The sequence below is a fragment of the Nasonia vitripennis genome, chromosome 2, assembly GCF_009193385.2.
Source record: "Nasonia vitripennis strain AsymCx chromosome 2, Nvit_psr_1.1, whole genome shotgun sequence".
NCBI classification, from domain to species: Eukaryota; Metazoa; Arthropoda; class Insecta; order Hymenoptera; family Pteromalidae; genus Nasonia; species Nasonia vitripennis.
This window is the reverse complement of record NC_045758.1, coordinates 13,859,165-13,880,786: the sequence shown is the minus strand read 5'-3', so window position 1 is coordinate 13,880,786 and position 21,622 is coordinate 13,859,165. Positions and strand designations below refer to the sequence as shown.

The window sequence follows — 21,622 nt, the reverse complement described above, 5'->3', positions numbered from 1 at the left end:
AATTTTCCCACTGCCTTTTTAAATGAAATCTATTTACAATCCGAATTGGAGTATAAAATTTTCAACCGCTATTATTCGTTCACCATTTAATAAACACCGTTCAATAGCACGGCTCAGCCAATCATCGACAAATCAACTGCAAATCCACGCAAACATCCATTCACCCGACAAGCTCTATCTCTATTCACCGAAAAATCAAATTTCTCTCATATGTCTACCCCTATTTCAACTTTAACGGCCATAACGCACTCACGCAGACCGAAACGTTCAATTTCAGTCCTCATCTCGTCGCTGCGCATAAAGCTTCGCTTCGCAATCTGCCATCAAGAATTTTGATGCAACCAAATTATACGGGCCTCGAAATTGAATTAGACTCTGTCCGAGCACGACGTGCATCATCGCGCGCATAATGCGCTCGAACAGTGTGTAGCAGTACGGGGTCGAAACTTTATAACTGTGCGCATCGATTTATCGGTGAGGCGCTCAATAATTAAAAGATTACGTCGCGTGGGAGTATGACCGCGCGTAATGACGATAATACACAGACGCGCGCGAGCGGAGTTTCTAGCGGGTCTTTTGTATGTAAATATTTGCGCTCTGTTAAATAATAGAGCGCCAACGAGTATTGTTTGCCAAAGTCCCGGTATGGTATAGAGTCGTATTTGAACTCGCGCAGTTTGCGCAAGAGTAATTACCTTAATCACCGTATTTTTAGAGCCTCTCCTGCAGTTTATAACGACGTATTTTTCCCATCGTTATACCCGCAGCGCACCCGCACACAGACGAAAAATAACGGGCGCAGCTAATTAATCCTCGCTTGGCGCCCGAACTGTATGCGAAAGTGATACGGTTGCGTTCGACTCGGGCCACAAATTGGTCTTATTCGAGCGATGATCCGTCAGGAAAATAGCGCCGAATCTACAAGTGGTACAAAACAAAACAGTTTTGGACTGGCCTTCCCCCATCAGCGTCCGAACTTTCCAGGATTCTAGCATCTGGCAAACGAAGGTAGATGGCGCATGGGTACATTTTCTATGGTAAATATTTTCTCTTCATCAGTATCTGCGTGCACACTGCATATATAGCGGTGTGACGAAATGTACCAAAGCTACCCTGTCGGGTTTGCTGCTTGGGCCACTCATGCTCCGATTTCGTCTTTGTCGACTTGGTTGCTATAGATTTTTCACTTTTGCCAATGATGATACTACACTGTACCGCTGCGATCGTTGCTATTTCTTTTTAAAATTTACATAGCTTGGAAACTTACAAAATGGAAAAATTCATGAACGCATAGCTATAAAGCGTTAAGGTATAAACAAACGCCCAAAACTGGCCGTTTGATTAATACGCGCTAAAACCGTTTCAATTTGAACTAGTACTTTCTTAATTAACTCCTGATACGGAATTCATTTTCGCCCGCGCGAAGAGTCTCTGCCGAATAAATTTCGCGCCCCTTTTCTTCAAGCCACTTGGCCGAAGAGTCGTCCTCGTCGTCGTATTAATTAAGCGAATATAATATTTAAGCGCACGAACGGCTCGTATCTCTACCGCTCTCGCCCTCTCTGTTCGGGGGCCAATTAAGCACAGCAGAATTATGCGAGAACTGCGTCGGCGTTTCTTTAAGTTTGCATTGCCGGCGGCTCTGGAGATTACCACGAGAGACACTGGCCGAGAGACAGCTGTGAAGAGTTTACTCGACACCCTCGAGTTTTAGGAACCAAAGCTGGGATGAAGGACGAATGGCTTGGTATTGTGATATTTTCAGGGGATGTGTATATGAACATGTGCTCGCCGAGCCACGACTTTGCTGCTTGCGGAGGATTTCAGAGATATTACACGCAGGAGAGACGTAAACAATTTTGACGTTTCGCGGTTTTCAAGTCACGCAAACTTGCATTTGTATTCAACATCCGAATGCAGCTTTTTCAATGGCACCCAAAGAATGTCTCGGAGTACCTCCGCAGCATAAACTTCGAGTAGCGGGAAAATTTTCTAAATTATCATCTCCGCGCGAAATATGACCGCAGAATTTAGGTGTTTATTTTGCGACGGCACTAAAATAGAACGTCGATATATTCTACCAGCCAAAACGCTGCAGCCTCTCATAAAAGCAATGAAGCACGCCCTCTGAATAAAACAAATATTCCATTTCCGAAATTGTCGGGCTCGTAAAAGTTAAAAGCCAGTCCCTCCCATCCTCGCACACCAACCATCGGACTCGCACACTCGATCCTGAAAATAGACTCCGCACATCAGTGGAAAAAAACTTGGCCAATAAAGAGATCTCGCGCAGAAAAAAAGGAGCGCGAACTTCATTTCGCCGGGCAATTTAACGTAAAAGCTGCGGCATTAAACTCGAGATTCGCCTCTTTCTCTCTATGTGTGTGCAAGGGATACACGTGTTCACGCGGATTAGTATTCCGGCGAGTGTCATACTGTATATACTAGACTGCATTTCTTCTTTCGAGAGGGAGAGGAACGATACCCTTGGGGCGTGATGTGTTCGCTGTGCTGTGCTTGTGAATTCCGAGAGTCGTCTCTTTTTTTTCTTCAGTCTGTCTCGGCTCGTTAGTCGCCCCCGGCGCTATAAATTCAATAGTAAAGACTCGACAGACAAAGTTTTTTCCATGAGTTGATTCGAAGTTTGACTACTGCTGTAGCTATCCCCGGGGCTGGTCTTTTTTATCGTCGCCGGATTGTTTCAGTTAGGCAAATGGCGGGGAATAAAAAAGTTGGAGATGGATCTCTGGTGTGGACACTTTTATACATTATTGCATAAAATTTTAATTTCTATACTTGTGCGATAATTTTTCTAGAACGGAATGAGATGTGATCAATTGCGATTTGGCAAAGTGCGCTATAGCCGTAGAGATTTCGAATTTTCGAACTCGTATCTCCTCTCGCGAGTCCACTTGCAAGAACATACGGGCGTCTCAGTTCACCGAAGCTATACGAGCCCCGAGCGAACCGCTGCCAAGAGCACGTCATTTTTTTATTTGTACTTATACTATGGCTTCTTCCCAGCGTGGGACGCTGTAAATTGCGTTTCTTCTACCTTCGTTTTTTTAATCACACGCGGTTTATTTAATAACACAGCAGAACTTTTACGCTCACATCAACGATATGCGTACGCGTAACATTCGTATAGCATTCAATTTGGATTACAAATTCAATTTCCGCGTTTAATTTTTACCGCGATTCCGGCAATTAAATTGGAAATCCTCGCGTTCGTATAATCCTTAATTACTTTAAACAGTTATTGTTCTCTATTTTTGGACCGAAACGCCATTAGCGTAATGCGATCGAGCTCGTCCAAGTTAAAATCATTTACATTCACTGGCTCGAGTGCTCGCCTGTAGTCAAGTTTGTTTTCGAACGTACAATGCGATTAAAGTACAAATTACATGAAATCCAGAATCCGACTTAGGTGATGGCGAGGCAGGGACAAACTTGACGTCGAGTTGCAGAGTCAACGGCTGAGTGAGAGAGAGAGAGAGAGAGATAGAGAGAGAGAGAGGAAACGTTAACAGTATTCGAGTCGTTTGAACGAGATTTACAGGCGCGCCTGCATAACTCTCTAAATCTGAAAGAGTGAAAAATCACTCATTTCGAGTGAAAATTGAGTGAGATTTTTCACTCTTTCAGATTTAGAGAGAAAATTATTTACACAATTGCCTATTTCAAATCGCGCCATGCACATCCTGAGAGATAAACGAGCCGAATTAACATAAACACATCCTCGCGCACATCGATTTCTCGCGAACATCAATCGAAATATCCAATTTTCACGCCCAGCCGAGTATCAGCCGCTGGAAAATTTATCACGCGTAAAGCCACGCTAGACCAGCACCAACAGCAGCAGGAGGTCTCAGTGTCGAAGCCAACCGCAATATTATTCATCGATTAGTACCGAGCCATTGGCACCGCAGACACACAAACACGCATACACGCGTTTTTACCCCAATACGTGTGATCCGATTCCAACTGCCATACGGAGTTACACTAGTCACGTGGTCGGACAGCCGGTCCTCTGGGACTGGACTTGGGACGTGTTCGCGGGAAAGACACGCACGTGTCAGGTGTATTTATTACTATGTACACACGCTTTGCGTTACTTCTATCTCGAGTATATCGCTTTCCTTGTAGCTACACGGACACACGTAGTCTCGACGCGATGCCACGTAGAGATAGAGACCCCCCTATTGAATTACGCCTGAAAAAAGTTCGTAACCCATGCGAATTTCGTGCGGCGCTCGTTGTCGGCGGAGGATGAATTATCATCAACGAAAAAATCGATAGCGCGTCAAATCGGGTCAGTGATACATCCAACGCTGTAGTGATTCATGCCACAGCTCGACCTAAGTCTATGACATAATTTGTATTATATAGCGATATCATCGACGGAGAAAGGGGTATTAGGCGGTCCGTGATGAGACTTAATCCTCGCACTATATACAGTAGGTTAAGGCTCAATAAAATAAACCGGAAGCTGTACGAGGCTTTAGTATCCCGGCGGCTGTAAAAGCTCCGTAACGGAGAGGACGAGAGTGTGGAGCGGATGAAAAAAAAGGATCGGAGCGATGATGTCCATTAGGGGGAAGAGCGCGTGCGGGGAAAAGTGCGTGGAAATTAGATCGAATATTTTGTTGTTGTTGTAAAAACAGAGAGTTGACCGCAGAATATAGCCGAAGCTCGCTTTCCCGAAGGTGATGCAATTTTTTCCTCGTCTTGGAAAAACCGTAAGTCAGTTTGTCTTCCAAACAGTATTTTGATTACGGCGAGAAGGAGAGTTGGTATTCCGGAGCGAAAAACCGCGCCGTAAACATTCGCCTCTCTGTGGTCTCTACGATTCAGCATCGAGAGAGATTTTTTGCGGCTTTATACCTTTCGCATCGATATATTTTTTAGTGTCGCTAGCTGGAGAAAAACACACGCAATTTTTATATTTCATCGGACGCCGCAATAAACTTGATTTACTCGCCTTTTTCATTCCCTACTCCGGCCTTGATTTTCTTTTTATCGCGTTATTTATCTAAGATACTCGACTTCCACGCCGTAGCGACCCCGCAAAAAAGGCCAAAAGTGCGAACGAGCGCTGATGATAACGAGGATTAATCTAGCGAAAATTCGCGTGTGCTTGATGCTGTGGAATTTTCACGACGATGAAAAAAACCGTCGAGGCGAGCTTAACAAGTGGATTCTTTGAATCGCGGTGCTGCTGCTGCTGCAGCCACTACAATTATATCTTTTTAACGACAAAAAATACACGACTCGAGTGCGGCACTGCACACATACATATTTTTATTATAGAGCGGAATAACGAACGTTTACGGCATATTACTCGCCGAGATGAAATTTGTTCTTAACCAAAATTGAAAGCAGCGTAAATCTCAGTTTCTCCCCGGAAGATTACGTACTTCAAAGTTTCCATTAAAAAGCGCCTCCTTTCAGGGTAAAAATTTTCCGCTCGATAAACAAATTCTACCACAAGCCACTCATTACTCTCCCTCTTTGGCCTACATCCTCGGGAATTTCAAAAAGGACGTTGCTGCTGCAGCCAGAAACGATTAATCAGAAAATCAAGAGACGACGTCGTCTGAAGCTGTCGCTCAGCCGTGTGCAGTGGCCTAACAAATACGAAAAAGAGGAACGTCTTTGTCGAGCGTTTAACCACATTACTGACCTGTCGGCCCGTCGCCGAAAATTCAATTCTCAACAGCGGTACACGATTGACCTCCCTTTCTATTTTCAGTTACCCGTGGCGTTCGTTCATTTCTCCGCTAAGGAAGTTATCGGAAAGTTACGGCTCGCGCCAGAGCCGCGTATTTACGACGAGTCCATAACTCGCGAGCTTTCGGTCGTCCGCGCGCAACGATGACCACTATACCACTGCTTTTGTGTATACGCGCCGTGTGCCGAGTCACGCGTCATGTCTTTGGAGAGAAAAAGTTAGGGTAACCCGCTGACAAGGGCCCGAGTGTAACGAAGTTCCTTCCTTTCGGCCTGCTAATTCGTCAGTGTTGTCACGCGCGCGCACGGCATAAGGATCCGTGTGTTATAATGTCTCCTTTAAAAACGAATCTCGCATTCTAAATGAGCAAGCCCCCAACAATGTACACTTACAGACGTATACGAGAAAAGTTTCGGCTTTAACGTGCTGGAGCGAGAAAAGCCAGCTTAATCAAGAGGCTGCTCTCTCCCTCTTTTCTTTCTCTCCGCGCAGCGCCTAAGAGCCGCAAATACGCGTTCAGAGAGAAAGAGAAAGCTCGCAAGCACTAGTTCATCGTATCCCGCTTATCGGCGCACGCCGTCTGCTACACATAAAAGAGCGCCTGTCACGTGCACGCTCGACGGCGTACATGTCGGCGGAGGGGCTGTACAATCGAACTCGGCCGCGCGCACGTGTGTGCCGTGCAGTCCGCCGGAATTCCGAAAGAGACTGAATGGGAGAGAGCGCGTAAAAAATCGCCGGCGCGCTCGTTCGTTCTCACTCACCGTTGACGTGTGCGAAGAGTGCGATATTGTTTTTTTTTATCCTCCTCGACGAGGGTTCACGCGAGCATTGTTTCCTTTTTCCGTCACGTAGACATCTTCGGGCAGCAGTACGTGGTCATGTCGAGAGTGACGTTATATACTAGCTCTTGTCTGTCGATAAAGAGAGCTTTATAGGCTGGAACTTTGGACTATTAATCAGTGTATCGGCATGTAGAAACTTTCCCGGTAAAACTTTCGCTCCTTCTTCATTAGTTTCGCCGATCCGACTTTGACTAGCTTCTGCTTCTTTTTCTTCTTGTTCTTCGCTCTTCTCGGTGAAGTTTCGAGCCTACTCCCTCAAGCCTCCGCGTGCACCCTAGGAACCTTCTGTATACGATGTACTCTTAGCTTAAAACAAAGAAAAGAGCTCTCGATTACGATCACAACATTCACCGAAGTCAGATTCCTCGGCTGTCCGCTGCGCTTTGCAGTGATGAATACACACGCACAAACGAGAGAGCGCGCGGTTCGCGGAGGCGCCCGGCGGCCGACTGATAGCTCGCGCCGCGATTTCGCCGGCTGCTCCGAATCTCCGCGCGCGCTCTCCCCTTCGGGCATGCGCGTCGTTGCGCCCGGCTTTGAGCTTTTTCGCCGTCCTCTCTCCCTCTGTTGTGGCTGCAACTATGTAGGTGAGAGACGACGACGACTACGTTGCCGGAGCTTTGAAGCTCGACTCGAGGCTTGACTCTCTCGCTCTGTTTTGCGTCGAGATCGAGCTGTGCTTTTTTCCTTCCCTGGCTTTTTGAACTTTGAAGGAGCGGAGGAGTTTGAGGGATTTTTTAGCGGAGTTATTAAGTGGTCGTTAGGGGATTTTTCGTTTTTACTTTGGACGAACGGTTTGGAAATTGAGTTGTGGAGGTAGAGTTAATTATTTACGGGCAGGTGCAAACTAACTTTAAAAGTTTTCTAAAGAGTATAACAGGCTATGATTTCTTAAAGATTCGGCGCCAACATTTTTACAACGGGACAACATCCATCAATAGCGTCCTTATACTCGCGCGCGAAACTCCGCTCGGGAGCAGGAATACGGAAAATTTGTAGCTGGCGAAAGCCGACGAGATCCAGTCCTTGGGTCTGGGGGTGAATAATAAAAGACGCCTCGCAGCCTTCGACGTGGCCATATACATATATAAAGCTGTGCGAGAAGCGGTAGGTAGTAAGTCCGAGCAAAATCCGAGTTGTCTGATCCTGTGGATCTTCCTTTTTTTATTCTGCTACTGGCCTCATTCGCTCTCGACGAGCAGTCGACGACTTGATGCCTGAGACTGATCCGGAGATCGAGTTATCGGGCGGCTAAGTTTTTCCAGCATTTATTCGGTCTTGCGTTGGGTATCGGAAAGCGCCGATGCGGTTTTGAAGGGGTATTAATTTTTTCGCTCCCAAGTCGATCGATCGGGGTATAAAAAGTCGCGAATGACGGTTCGCACGGGCGAAATGAAATTCTTGCAGCTTTGATGAAATTGGCTTTTGTTCATCGCACCCATACGTGCGAGAGTGCCGAGGGCTTGTTAATGTCGAAAAATCGATTAACTATTCACGGTATAGAAAAAAACGCGTTCTCGCAGACAACGACCCATCCGTCGATCACTTTTCGTGCACCATATATGAGGACGCGTCGAAATTTTTTTTTATCAACGTATAGCTGTGCCAGATCTATTTACAGGCAAAACACGTCGTTGTCTACTGTAATCTTGTAAGTCGAATTAAATTATAAACTCGGGCGAGCAAAATATACACTACAGGAATATACGCTTAATTTTGGTATGCAGGGTCTAATATAAAATATAGGAAAAATGGAAAATTGAAGTGGTTATACGCTACCAAAAATAAACGACCGAGAGATCACGTAGTTGTGATGGAAGAAAAGTCAATTCGAACAACAAATAGTCGAGACAATATCCCTCGTGTTTTCACCTTTTCTTAACTCGCTTTGAAACCTATATAGAGCAGACAAACAAATATTGTACTTCTATTTCGCGCCGACGTTGTCCCCGATATTTTCCTCCCCGCGGTTATTGTGTATATTTATCCTGTTATTCAAACTTTTTCGCGAAGCACGTGCATATGCGTGCATATACAGAAATAGAACTAATCGATCGACGACAGAGGCAGCATTTTTTCAAATCGCAATTCCACGGGAGAAGCACTTCGCTTTCCTCGAACTTCCGCGCTCGAATTCAAAACTCGAAAAACTTTCCCGGCAGATATCACTACGTAATAACAGTTCTATAACTTCTCTCGCCTGCACACACTGCACCAATACATATTTACAACTTCCGAAAAGTTAGCCAATCTCGCGCGCCGCACATCACTGCGCATATAATCGCGTCTCAAAACTTCGCCACGTTTTTTCCTCATCCAACAGAAGCTCAGAGCAATCTGGAGGAGAGCCGCTGTAGTGAATCGAGCTTGATTGTGGCTCGGGGGAGAGTCGAGTTCGATTGATGAAAGCGAGAAAGGCGAGGAAATACAAAAAGGTAGAAGTACATCGGGCGGCTGCAGAGACGTAATAAAGGGCCCTTGCTGCCAACAATGCTGCAGCGAGCGAGTGGGTAATGGGAGCGCTTTTCTCTCTTTCGTGCTCCGAAAAAGCTTGGAGGAGCCAGAGTCGCGCGAGAAGACGAGTTGTTGCGCGCTTGGCTCAAAGTGTCTATCCCTTAATTAATTAGGTAGTTGCGAGACAGAGAAAGAGGATGAGTGAAAGAGAGAAAGTAGGTCTTGCACCGATGAGCCAGCCTGCCGTCGCGCGCGAAGTAGGTTAGAAGTGTGAGAAGAAAGGGGAGAGTGAGAGAGAGAGAGAGAGAGAGAGAGAGAGAGAGAGAGAGAGAGTGAGGGGTGGAAAATGTAAAGTGGGATATCGAGGTGAGTTTCTTGCATTCGCGCAAAAGCTAGAGAAAGAGAGAGAAAGATGACGACGAGGTGGCGGCTCTGTGTACACGCTTCAGGCTTCAGAATGGATGGTTTTGTGCTAGGGCACGAGCTTTTTCTCATGCGACGTGTGTCCCTTTTTTCAAGAAAATTTGAAAATTTCTCTTACAGCTTTCTCAGTTTATGCAGTTTTTACTTCTAATGAACCATTGTCGAGAACCATAACGGTGACGTGCAGAATTTTAATCCAACAATCACGCAAATAAACATGAATTTACTTACTATATATTTAACGAGCAAATTATAACAACTTTGAACATCCACAAACGTCCATTAAAAAGCCAACAAATCCAATCTTTGTCATCTTACGATATCGAAAGCAAGCTCAACTCTCAAATTATCGGCTAACGACTTTCAGCAGCTGAGAACTTGCTTCTACATACACGACAACTGCATAGCCTACCAGCGAGGCGGCGCACAGTGGGAGAAAATGGACAAAATTCGAGCCACGCGTCATTTTTAATCGTAGAGCCATGATTCTTTTTTAAACTCTTTAAAAAAGCATCAAGTTTAAGCTACATGTGCGGAAATTATTGTATCACCTTCCTCTAAACCCATGCGACCCCTAGAAGCCACCCCTACCAAACCACAAGCAGTCTAACTCACCTATCCCAGGGAACAGCGAGTTAAATCGCTTTATTTTTTCTTAAAATAATTAAGCCACACACCATAAGCCAGCTAATAACCTAAATACCTACCCCTAGAAACCACCCCTACCAAACCACAAGCAGGCTAACTAACCTAACCCTGGGAACAGCGAGTTAAATCGCTTTATTTTTTCTCAAAATAATTAAGCCACACACCAGAAGCCAACAAATCACCTAAATACTTACCCCTAACCCCTAGAAACCACCCCTACCAAACCACAAGCAGGCTAGTAGTATGATCAATAGATTTAATTATATTTGTATGTATTATACTATAGTCTAATAAATACAAAAAGTAGACATTTAGCCATCGAAAAATCGTATGATCAATAGATTTAATTATATTTGTATGTATTATACTATAATCTAATAAATTCAAAAATAAACATTTAACCATCAAACACTCATATAATCAATAGATTTAATTATATTAGATTATACTATAATATAATAAATTCGAGAAATCTTCAAAAAATTCTGATAGAATTTCAACGTATTTTTTTTTATTTAATCTAAGAACTTTTTCTTCAGTAAATTTTTTTCTAAAGTCTATCATTCTCAAGTAAAAAATTCTGGAAATTTTTCACGATTTTCCCGTGTTAGCCGCTATTTTATGTGCTTTTACCTTTTTTTTTCAAAATTTAAACTGTGACACTGAAGTTTAAGTCTCGAGGACACGATTTCTTCGCTCTAAACATTAAATCTTAAATGATTTCAATGTGAAAAATCGACATGAATAAAGATTTTTTTTTAAACCATGTTTTATTGCTTGTGGTTTGGTAGGGGTGGTTTCTAGGGGTTAAGCGGGTTAGGGGTAGGTATTTAGGTTATTAGCTGGCTTATGGTGTGTGGCTTAATTATTTTAAGAAAAAATAAAGCGATTTAACTCGCTGTTCCCTGGGATAGGTGAGTTAGACTGCTTGTGGTTTGGTAGGGGTGGCTTCTAGGGGTCGCATGGGTTTAGGGGAAGGTGATACAATAATACCTGTATCTTAAACTTGATGCTTTTTTAAAGAGTTTAAAAAAGAATCATGGCTCTACGATTAAAAATGACGCGTGGCTCGAATTTTGTCTATTTTCTCGCACTGTGTGCGGCGGTAAAAAGAGTCGAGAAAAAGCAGTAGCAGAGATCAAGCCGGCGGGGCGCTGACGCGACGTCTTTTGTTCCGTAGCGCGGGAAATCACACTCGCAGCCCTCTGTGAAATTTCCGCGACCGCGTGCGCGCCGACACAGTCGCGAGATTGCCCACTAGACAAAGATAAAGGCGAGCGCGCGGGGCGAGAAAAACCGACGACCAGATTAAAAAGTCTCATGCCCTTTCCTTACTCTTTTTTGCCGGCTTTTTTTCCCACTCTCTCGCACACACTCTACATCCCTGCGGGTGTACATTTACTCGGGCATACTGCGGAGCACGTTTTTTTTTTTCCCTCGCCGAAATCGCGATTTGTCTTTCTCTCTACTGCAGTGCAGTGCAGTGCAATGCTCGGTAATTTGCAATTCAATTCTAATTAAATTGGGTCACTTTTGTCTTCTTGGTGATTTTAGACTTTTTTGTGTGTCTCTTTTCTCGGCTTTTTCGCGCTCTGAGTAATGGCCTTTGACCCATTTGATACGTGAAAGGCTCGCGTGAAAGAATATAAATTTTTGGAAAAGATCCAAGTGGCTGTGAGATAAGCATAAAAGTTTATATTTGTAACGAGTGAGTGTACGAGAAAGTTTACACGTCGTTGGGAGAATTATTCTCTTGGGAAATTTTCGTCGTGCCCGGGGAATAAGCTTTTTTTTGAAAAACGATATTCTGAGTAAACGCATATTCTCATTGATCCGATGTATGGAAGTTTCTCCGGCGCTTCACGTTTCGCATAAAATATGTACAGACTGAAATATCATAACTGCTCCACGAGGATTTATGGCTTCGATTCGAGTATCGCCAATCTTAAAAATATGCGAACTTACTATAAATCTGTCTCAATTGACGATATTTCGCGTAGCATGCCCGAAAAAGGTCTTATCATCAATTGTTAATGCTTACTCGTTTTTAGTTTTCAAAAGTTATCTATTTAAAAACAGTAAACGAAACCCTTCTATTAATTATCTGATTGCAGGGAGTACACGCCAACCTGCCTCACACCACATTGCTATTTAACCGGAAAAAAATCTCTGAAAGAGTTCGCCAAAGTGGAACTTTCAACGTCACGCTCGAGCGGATATATGATTTACGCGAGTACTTCCAGTCGCGGCGGAGCAAAAACTTGGTCTCCCGATACAGCAGGCAGCTTCCTAAATCAACAATCAAGGGCTCGGCGAGGCCGATAAATTTTACAGGCGCCATCCACCCACGAGGACAAACGCAACCGCGAGAAGCTGTACCGAAGCAGCTTCGCGAGCAGTCACTCGAGTAGCGGAATATTTTATGCATGTACATCCTCTCTTCTCGACTCACCAGTCGTAATGCGCTCCTTGAACTCGACTACATGGCATTCTTCGCGAAAGTGGGCTCCTAACGCACGTATGCGCGATTCCCGTAAGTCGCAAGGTTCTCTATTTCGACTTACGCTACGGGTAAGTCTTATTGAGTTTTGAAAGTCGAAAAATGAATTGAATTGTTTGTACGTTACAATCCAGTGACAAAATTCTGTTTAAAATTTTAATGACGCTGGTATAAGCAATGTTGTAAATGAAATAAATATATGTATAAACATTCTAAAATATAGCCTGCTAAAGATAAATAGTATCGAACAGCAATAGAAATAGCTTTTTGTTTGGAAAGAACTTGACCAATAGACGCTAAATTGGGCGATGGTTTCGTTTTACAGACTATCGAGATTTGAGAGAAATACGAGTTTATAGTTGTACGCGTTTCGTTCTTTGGATTCTATTGTACAAAAAAGGCAATCTCCCAACTTCATGTTATTTGATCACTTTGTATATATCACGAAACAATCCGAGGATAATCTGGATTCTACGACGACTTTCAATTTATAAAGTAATGATTCACGCCGCTGGAAGATTCTAATGGATATGAAGATACGCGTTCTTTTAATCTGAAACGCGGAATCTTCTTAAAAAAATAGCTTTATTGATACAGTAACAAAACAGTAATTACAGCTATATTGTACAATAATATTACTAGACTTATACACAGTGTATACAATATTAATTTATAAAAAAATGGTTATCGCTCTCGTACTTTGTTTATTTTTGCGTGGGTGTTTTTTACTTCTGTCGCCGATTCGTTCAAACTTGATATGCGAACGATACTTTCATTTCCGGAATGATTGGAGGCGCAAGGCTTCGCCATTCGGCGTACAGGCGCGTACGCGCGCGCTCTCGCATAAAAAAAGAGGAGCGCACACTGAAAAATTTTTCGCTATCCGCCGTGTGCTGGCTTTCGAATTCTTCCTTTATCCGCGGATGCACGCGTGCAGACGAGTGAAAAGTTTTTTTCACGGATTATCAAACCTAAAAGCTCCTATACGTATGAGAGCAGGTACAGAGAGTTTGTAATAATCCCTGAAAAATAGAAGCGACCGAAGTTAAACGAACACTCGCTCCTCTGTGTGTATTTTTTCCTCTCTCTCTCCACTTCTTTTTTGTTAATCTAACGAAGTTTCTTTCTTCTTCGTTTCCCTCGGATTTCCAGGGTGAAATAAACTGATAACGAATCGATACTTATATCCTCTTGAGGGCTGACGGAGTAATGAAGTAACGAAGTGCGCGCATCGTTCATCTGGAAGAAAAGAGCAAAAGAGCAGCTGCGTGATATAGCACATAAAGGCCTGGTGGCGGGCATTGAGCCGCGAAGATTAAAAAAGTTTTTTCTCAAAAGGAGGAGTTCACTTACTAAACATTTCCGTGTTCCAACTTCCGTGGAATATCTCTCCTGGAATTCGGGAGGAGGCTCGCCCTATATCCGCCTTACCTCGCCCGCTTATTCGGCGATAGTACTAATTTAAGTAGATTAACAACCGGTGCCTCAAAGGCCAGAGAAATGCAGAAGGCCATTAGGTACGAGGCAACGAAGTTTCCGAAGTACACAATGAGCTGGAAAAAAGCAGAAATGCAGTCAGCAATACATATGCGATAGAATGTACGATATTCTGCAATATTTCAATGATAAGAGAGCATTTTTCATATTTGCTTTGTTGCACGCACGAAACAAAGGGGTTCGGCAAAGTTGATTCCGCGTTTCATTCTTTCAAAGTCAAATTGCAAAAAGTCAGCGCATGATCGAACGCAATTCATCTGTCAGATACACGCGATGTATTTTTCGAAAAGAAAAAGCGCATAATTGAAATGTGTAATCTTTTATACATACGGGCGCGATATCAGCGTGAAATTAAAAATCTGAAATATTAACGCGTCGGCAATTTCATCAAAAGATCATATCTGCAGTTTTTATATACCAGACTAAACATCAAAATACCGCGCCACAACATTCAATCTTGCTCTCGCGCGTAGAGAGAGAGAGAGAGAGAGAGAGAGAGAGAGAGAGAGAGAGAGAGAGAGACACAATTACGCGCGCTATCGAGCGCGTCAATGCCTACTCACCACGATGCCATTGTGAAGATGTAGCGGTCCGTCCATCTGCGTCGAGGTGAACATCATGATCATCGGGTGGACGAGATAGGCGCAGTAGGTGAGCCTCGACAGGGGGTAGATTATCCTGAGGGAGAGTAGCTTGTCGATGAGGGGCGCGGCCCCGGTGCAGCACTGGATCACAATAAAACTCACGGCTATGGCCCAGGCAGTGTGCCCAAGGCTGGCGTACACTGAGCTCACGGTCACGCTCAGGTTCTCCGGGTAGAGGCCGTAAACCAGCGAGCACATTATCAGCGACGAGCATATCCATCCGATCACCCGGAAGAACTGCAAGGTAATGCACAGAGAGAGAGAGAGAGAGTGAGCTCTGTGCTTTTTGTCGAGGGACGCGAGAAGATGGAGAGTTAGTGCGTACAGGACTTACTTTTAAGCGTTAGTCGTGCTTCATTTCATGGTGCGGTTTTTAGTTTTAATTGGCGGTGCTGCTTTGTTAGTCACTAGGTAGGTGCACTTTGTAATAACATTTTCAGCGAAATTCCCGCCGGCTCCCGTCCGGAATTTCGGGTTAGCGTGCATTAGAGCTGACTATCGCACGGGATTAAAATTCGGGTAAAGTAATTGGTATTTGGTTTCGTGCTCGAAAATGGAGTACGTAATGCAATACATCACGAATCGCATTATAATATTGTGCACATGCTGCTCGCGCAGCACCGATGATAACTTTAGAAGTGGAAATTTCCGGCAATGCTTGTGCTTCACGAAATTTCCTCATTTTGCCAAATAATTTAAAAACAAAATTCAGACGTAAAAAATGTTTAATTAAAAAATGGTTTTGTTATACACCTCACAACAGAAACAGACGAGCGATGAAATCCCACGCGCACGGCGCGTTTTCAATTCAACCGGAAATCGTAACATTTTCAATATTAAAAATTAAATAATATGAGGGTTTTCTCGATATTCCGCCTACGTAGCATCAATTTCACATACAAACAAGAACAAAAAAGAAATCATCGCTCGTTTAAAAAAAAGTGAAAACCACCCACATGTTATATGACAGCCACGCTCGCATACGTTCTGAGCAAAAGCATGATTCAGCGGGAAATAAGCGAAGCTCCTCGCAGTATACCCGCAAGCAGCCAGTAAAAATATAATCTGCGCATTAAACTCTAAAGGTCCATTTTCACCTTGGACAGCTCTCGCCGTGGCGGCGAAAGGATAATTCATCGTTAAAAGCGCTATCGAAGGGCGGGCACAAAGATGGAAAAGAAGGCGTGTAGCGACAGGTCGGTACTTACCATAGGAATCTTGATGTTGCAGTTGGTTTTGAAGAGAAGATAGCCGGTCATCGTACCGATGAAATACGGTCCGGCTCTCAGCCAGGGTTTGTCGTACAGCTCGTCGAACAGCGCGAAAGGTTCCTGGATCCTGCGAACAGAAGCCAACCCCGATTATTAAAGTCGAATTTTCTTCGCTCTTCGAGAATTATAAATCGTTACTTTCTCAGAGAGGAAATTCGGAACCTGATTTTTATTGGCTTTCGAAGCATGTGCGTGCGGTTCTATCAATTTTTCTCCCCCAGCGCGAACGTGCTTTGGTTTACCGAGCGAATCTATTCTCCGAGTGAGGAAAAATTTTTAAACAAGTTATGAAAATAGAGAGCTATTCCCCCTCGGAGTAAGGGAAAAAAGCACGTTCGCGACTCGCATACCTTGCACGAGAGATTGATTTTCAAATACCTATACGAAAATCGAATCATCGACGGAGCGAGTCGCAATTACTCGGTCGCTTCTTCGCGGAAACGCGGTACACTCGTACGTTCGCTGCGATATCTCTCGTTCCTAGTACCGGAATCACTTTTTTTTAATAAGCGACACACATAATAATATTTCACAATCTCTCCCACGCAGCGTAAACCGCTGATTAAATGAAACGTTATATTAAAGCGAGCCGCGCGTCGTGATGAATTTTCCGCGCGCGAGCGCGCTCTCTTCCTCGCCATTATCGTAATGCGATACAGCGTAATAACTCGGGTAATTGAATTGAACGCGCTCGGCCAAAAGTGAGCTACACTTTAATACGCCGATAAATTCGAGTAACGCCACATCTCTCGCTCGCTCTCGCCGCGATCATTTCGCAATGCAGAGAGAAGTGCAGGAGAGACGGCGGCAGCGATGCGCATTAGATAACCGTTCAAAGCGTTTGCCGGAGAGAGCATTGCATAAAAGAATTAAAGTGCGTGTGTGAGTACTTGTACGAAATTATGTCACCCGTACCGCCGTTTACGCGAATCGACGGCAGTGTTCAGTGCGTTTGCTTACCTGGCTATGTAATCGTTGCTGTAAGCGATGGAGAAGGTGGTGAACCATGAAGAGACCATCAGCAGCAGTATCGTAGCGGCGACCGCGCGGAAATAGCGCACCGAGAGCAACAGCAGGAAGATGCCGAGGACGTAGAACTGCATGTCGTTGGCCATGTACCAGCTCCACAGCATGCACTAAAAGCAGCCAGGGAGTGAGAGAGTGATTAAAGTTTTGAGCCACACGGCAAATTTGGTTATCGAGCCACGCTTATCTAAGTTACTACCGATTCGCTGATGCTGCGGTGTGAGTTATGGCTTGTGTATTCTGCGGCTGAGTATACAGACCCGATAAGTCAGAGGGTATACACGGGAATAAATGTTGTCTATTAATTTTCGGCTCTGAAGGGCTGGGAGCCCTTTTTGTGCGCAAGGCTGATGCTGTCGCGAGATTGTATATACATTTGCGATTGCGCGGTTAATTGAAGTTCGCGTTCGTTATACTCGCGATCGCTATCTCGAGCAATTGAAAACCGCTTCAAACGATTAATTTTCGCTCAGACGCCGCGTCAAGTTTCATTCGACGCTCAATTCATCTCGCGAGAGCAAGTTCAGACTCGAAGTAAGTAAGCTCTTTCCGCGATATGAAAAAAATGCCGTCACGGCATAAAGCAAAGACCCCGGCGAGCATTTATTACGGAAAATCGAAGAAGACACAGCCCGGAGGTACATCACTCGCTCGCGTAATAGAGGGCTTACCACCGCAGGACGATGATGGAGTTAGCTCTCTCTCCCTTATTCCTCTTTTTTTTTATATCCGCTCATCCAACGAATCCTCCGCGACTTAGCAGCTACTAGCCCGCAGCGCTGCTAATCTTCTTTTTCCTTTTTCGGTGTCGCGTCGAACGAAAGAAATGCGGGATTACAAGAGTAGCGGACGACGAGATTAATGGATTACATTGATAGATACGAGAGAAGTGTACATGTCTCGCGGTGGGTCCGAAAGTTCGCCGGTTGAAAAGTGAAAGTATATCGCGAACGATTATGGATGGGCTTGCGTCGAGAGGTATGCGAAAAAATATCGTGTCGGAAGTAATTTTCATGGCGGTGCCCTTACGAAACGCAGCGGCTGCTATTGATACAGTTTTAGGTAATAAAAGTTGGACTAAAAAAGGCGGCGTCGATAGTGTATGTACTCCGATCACGTCGGAGCTACTCTATAAAAAAATCCATTTGATTTCATCAGCGACGATATTTTTGCTCGAGGTATACGATCTTCATGCGTGGCGTAAAAAGCAGCGACGTAAGAAAAGGGTTGTACGTATGCAAAGCGAGATATTACCATTTCGGTGCGAGGATAGAGAGAATTCACGTAGAGGGCATTTCTCCACCAGAATTGCTCGCACGTGTTGTGATCGATGATCTGGGGTGAGAAGACAGTCACAGACATGGCGTACTTCATGGCTATTACGTTGATCCCCAGGACGAACAGGTACGACGGCGTCAGCCTTTGAACGTGCAAAACATATTCCTTACAACTCAGATATACACAACACATGAGCATTCACCGCATGCGTTCTCGACATATCTCACAGGCATCTTTCATTATCTCTCGTTCGAGAGCAGTTTGCAGCCGCGGGTGAGCGGCCCCCTCTCTCTCTCTCCCTCTCTCTCTCTTCCTCTCTGTCTTGCAGTTCGCAACAACTTACCGAACGAATCTGTAGAGAATCATGATAGCGAACTTGTTCGTGCTCGCCCTGACGAAGTTGCCCTTATCGCTCGGCGAGCTTCCTCCCATCGACCGATAGAACAGTATGGTCACCAGCAAGCCACTGAAAGCGAGTGGAAAATTATTAGAATCAAAAGGGAAGTTCGATCTCTCTCTTGTGATTATCGAGCGCGCGAAATCCTTTGGGAGTCACCACGGGAACTTCGAATATTTAATTATACAGGCCAGCAATCATTTGGCGATAATTTACGATCGATACGGATAATTCGCAATTTGCTGCCGAGCTACTCTCTCTGTCTACCCTTAAGGGGAAGCATGCCTGCATGTGTTATAATTATATATAATCGAGACGGGAGTTAGCCTAATGGGAATAACTATGTAACTGCATGTTTGAAAGTGCCGCCGTAGCGACGATGAAATGATATAAACTTTAAAATTAAATTCTTTCGCTGCTTTATCGCTGTAAAATTTTCTCCTTGAGAATCTTACGCGACAGCATTTTAATAAACTGATGAAATTCAAGTAACATCCTCAACAGGTGCGATTGTACTCACTCCGTTGCGATTAATTACATCATCGTCGAACCTTAAAAATCACTTGAATTACAACCAGAAAAACTTGCTCAATAAATTCAGGCATATACGCGCGCGCGAGCTTATAAAAGTGCAATTAAATGCACTATCGAACGTTTACTTTCCTCGTTAGTCGCCGGTTCTATAACCGATAGTAAAACTTTGTTTGGTCTTTTTCTGGAAAACAACTTTTGCATAATATACACACACATACAGATCTGCTTCCTCCTATGCGAATCTAAACACACAGCGCGTGCCATGAGTACAATCGATCGCTGCACAAGCGGCAAAGTTTTCGGCGAGAACTTAATTATCGCGTGTGCACATAGTTCAGTCGTCTAATATGTCTGCACGCGCATTGTTCCCGCAGTGAATCGCAGAGCTGGATTTCACGCAATAGTTCGCAGAAACAAGGCTAATGCTACCGTTAAGAGCGTTATCTCCATTCTCAAGTTTTGCTTTATCGTGCTTTTTATTGCGATAAATTAGCGTCATCTTGAGCGCGCAATGCGTGGGCACATTTTGAGGTGTGCGAGTGAGCATCATGTCTGAATAAACGCGCAGCGTTGCCAAACAGGAGACAACAAAAGTCCGATAACTCTTTCGCAAGTTGCTTAATAAAGGTGGATTTGAGTGCGATTGAGCGCGATCATCAACAATGGAACACATTTGCCTCGACTCCCGTAATTGCACAATAATTCGACGCTTTATACATACCCTAGTGAAGCACATATACCGTACCTGATAAAGAAGAACGTGTCGACGGAGAAGGTGGCGTTGCTGATCGTCTGGAACATAAAGTTCCTCTCGGTGACAGTACGCAAGATCTTGTTCTCTGCAAGGTGCACACATGCGGCAGAAAAGAGAAAGGCGGCGTCATTGGCGAGTTATCAGTGAAAGTTCGCGTACACATACACACGAGCGCATACGGCAGTGCACATATGCTACCGTCTACGGGGTCAGCTGTGCGCGGTAAAGGACACCCGCGCTTACGGAAATTGCAAAGGTCGAAACACGCGGAGGAATGCGCGTGATTTTTTTCGCGAGCAGGCCGCTTTATTCCGCGGTTATTGAGCAGTAAAATCTAGCAGTGCACCGCCAAGGAGCTATAAAGCCCCGGCGCCGGTTTGCTGAATCGCAAACAGGTCTTACATATATACGCGCGCACCACCTGTCTCGAATATTTCGACCTTTGCGTGAAGGAACAAGGGTATAGGCGTGATGTAAAATTCTGATTCGAGCGTCGTTAAATGAAAATTTTTTCTCGAACTAGAAAAAAATAACAATCTTTACGGTTTGATAAGATAAAAAGTTTTGCGAATTGTAAAACAAGTGCCAAAGGAAAGTTCGCCGAAAGTTTCATTCAAATATGTAAACAGTCTTTGTGAAAGGAGGTATTTTAAGACCTTGTTTTCGAAGCTGTAACTCCGTTGAAAATGGTTCAATTACGAGAAGCCAAGTTCGCCAGCTCGTGTGTTTTTTTTTTCGTACTTCGCCGGGTGATTTCCAGCCAGAGAACACTATATTTTTTACGAGGATCGCGTAATTTCGACCGGTGGCGTATAGCGAGACCTACTTTTACGAGTGTACGTCTAAAACACCATTTACAACAAAAGCGATTCAAGGACTCGATTTGTTTATCCGCGCAGCCTCGAGACGCGTACATACCGGCGATCGAGAAGACCTGGAGGTAGGTGTGCACCATGACGACCCATCCGAGCGACAGCACTCGCAGTCCATGCAAACAGGTCAGGCTGCTCTTGGTCGCAGGTTCGGTGCTTACGATCTTGCTGCCATTGGCGATCGGGCTGAAGGCCAGCAGGCAGCTCAACAGAATGCCTGTAACATCGAGAGAAAGCAAAGCGTCAGTCAGAGTATACACGTATACGCCCTGCCGCAGGCGTCGATTCTTTTTTCCGCGGAATCGACAGTACAAGAAAACTGAGAGAGAGAAAGGACGCGTCAAGTGCACCAACCTTTTTCCTTCCTGGGCTTGTCCTCCTTTCTCAGCGGGGTCACAGCAGCCGTGAGCTTCGTGCCCTTCTCGATCTTCTCGATGAGCTCCTTGTCATTGTCCGGTATCACGCTGATGCGCTGCTGCTCCTCTGTAGCTAGGTTCTTGTCGGCGTACTCAGCTCGACGCTCATTGTTGTTCGAGGCGCTAAGTGACTCGACGTCCGGCGACGTAGTCCACGTGCTGGACTTGAAGGCTCCGCTGCGGTACTCGTAGATCGTCGCGCAGACCATCAGGACGAACGTCAAGCAGCTTATCCCCCTGGTAGATTGAAATGAGAAATTTTAATTAGCTATCGTGTAGAACGTGCCTGCACTATGTAGTCAACTTAACGTTTGTCGACTGCACGCGGTGAA

General features: G+C 44.7%; 1 protein-coding gene across 3 annotated transcripts in view; it reads right to left on the bottom strand.

Moving 5' to 3' along the window:
* Positions 1-21,622, bottom strand: part of LOC100121418 (nose resistant to fluoxetine protein 6) — a 93,176-nt gene that overhangs the window by 23,261 nt on the left and 48,293 nt on the right. For 2 of the 3 annotated variants that reach the window (XM_031923694.1, XM_008214242.4), the window contains exons 4-13: positions 21,229-21,527; positions 20,921-21,091; positions 19,994-20,087; positions 18,661-18,783; positions 18,294-18,459; positions 16,974-17,149; positions 15,951-16,080; positions 14,662-14,979; positions 13,955-14,154; positions 13,170-13,840 (exon numbers count right to left, since the gene is read on the bottom strand). In XM_031923694.1, coding sequence (XP_031779554.1) covers positions 14,029-14,154; positions 14,662-14,979; positions 15,951-16,080; positions 16,974-17,149; positions 18,294-18,459; positions 18,661-18,783; positions 19,994-20,087; positions 20,921-21,091; positions 21,229-21,527 — 1,603 coding nt within the window. In that variant the 3' untranslated portion in view covers positions 13,170-13,840; positions 13,955-14,028. Of the gene's footprint in view, positions 1-13,169; positions 13,841-13,954; positions 14,155-14,661; positions 14,980-15,950; positions 16,081-16,973; positions 17,150-18,293; positions 18,460-18,660; positions 18,784-19,993; positions 20,088-20,920; positions 21,092-21,228; positions 21,528-21,622 lie in introns of those variants that run through there. The other variant, XM_008214245.3, reaches the window with a different exon arrangement.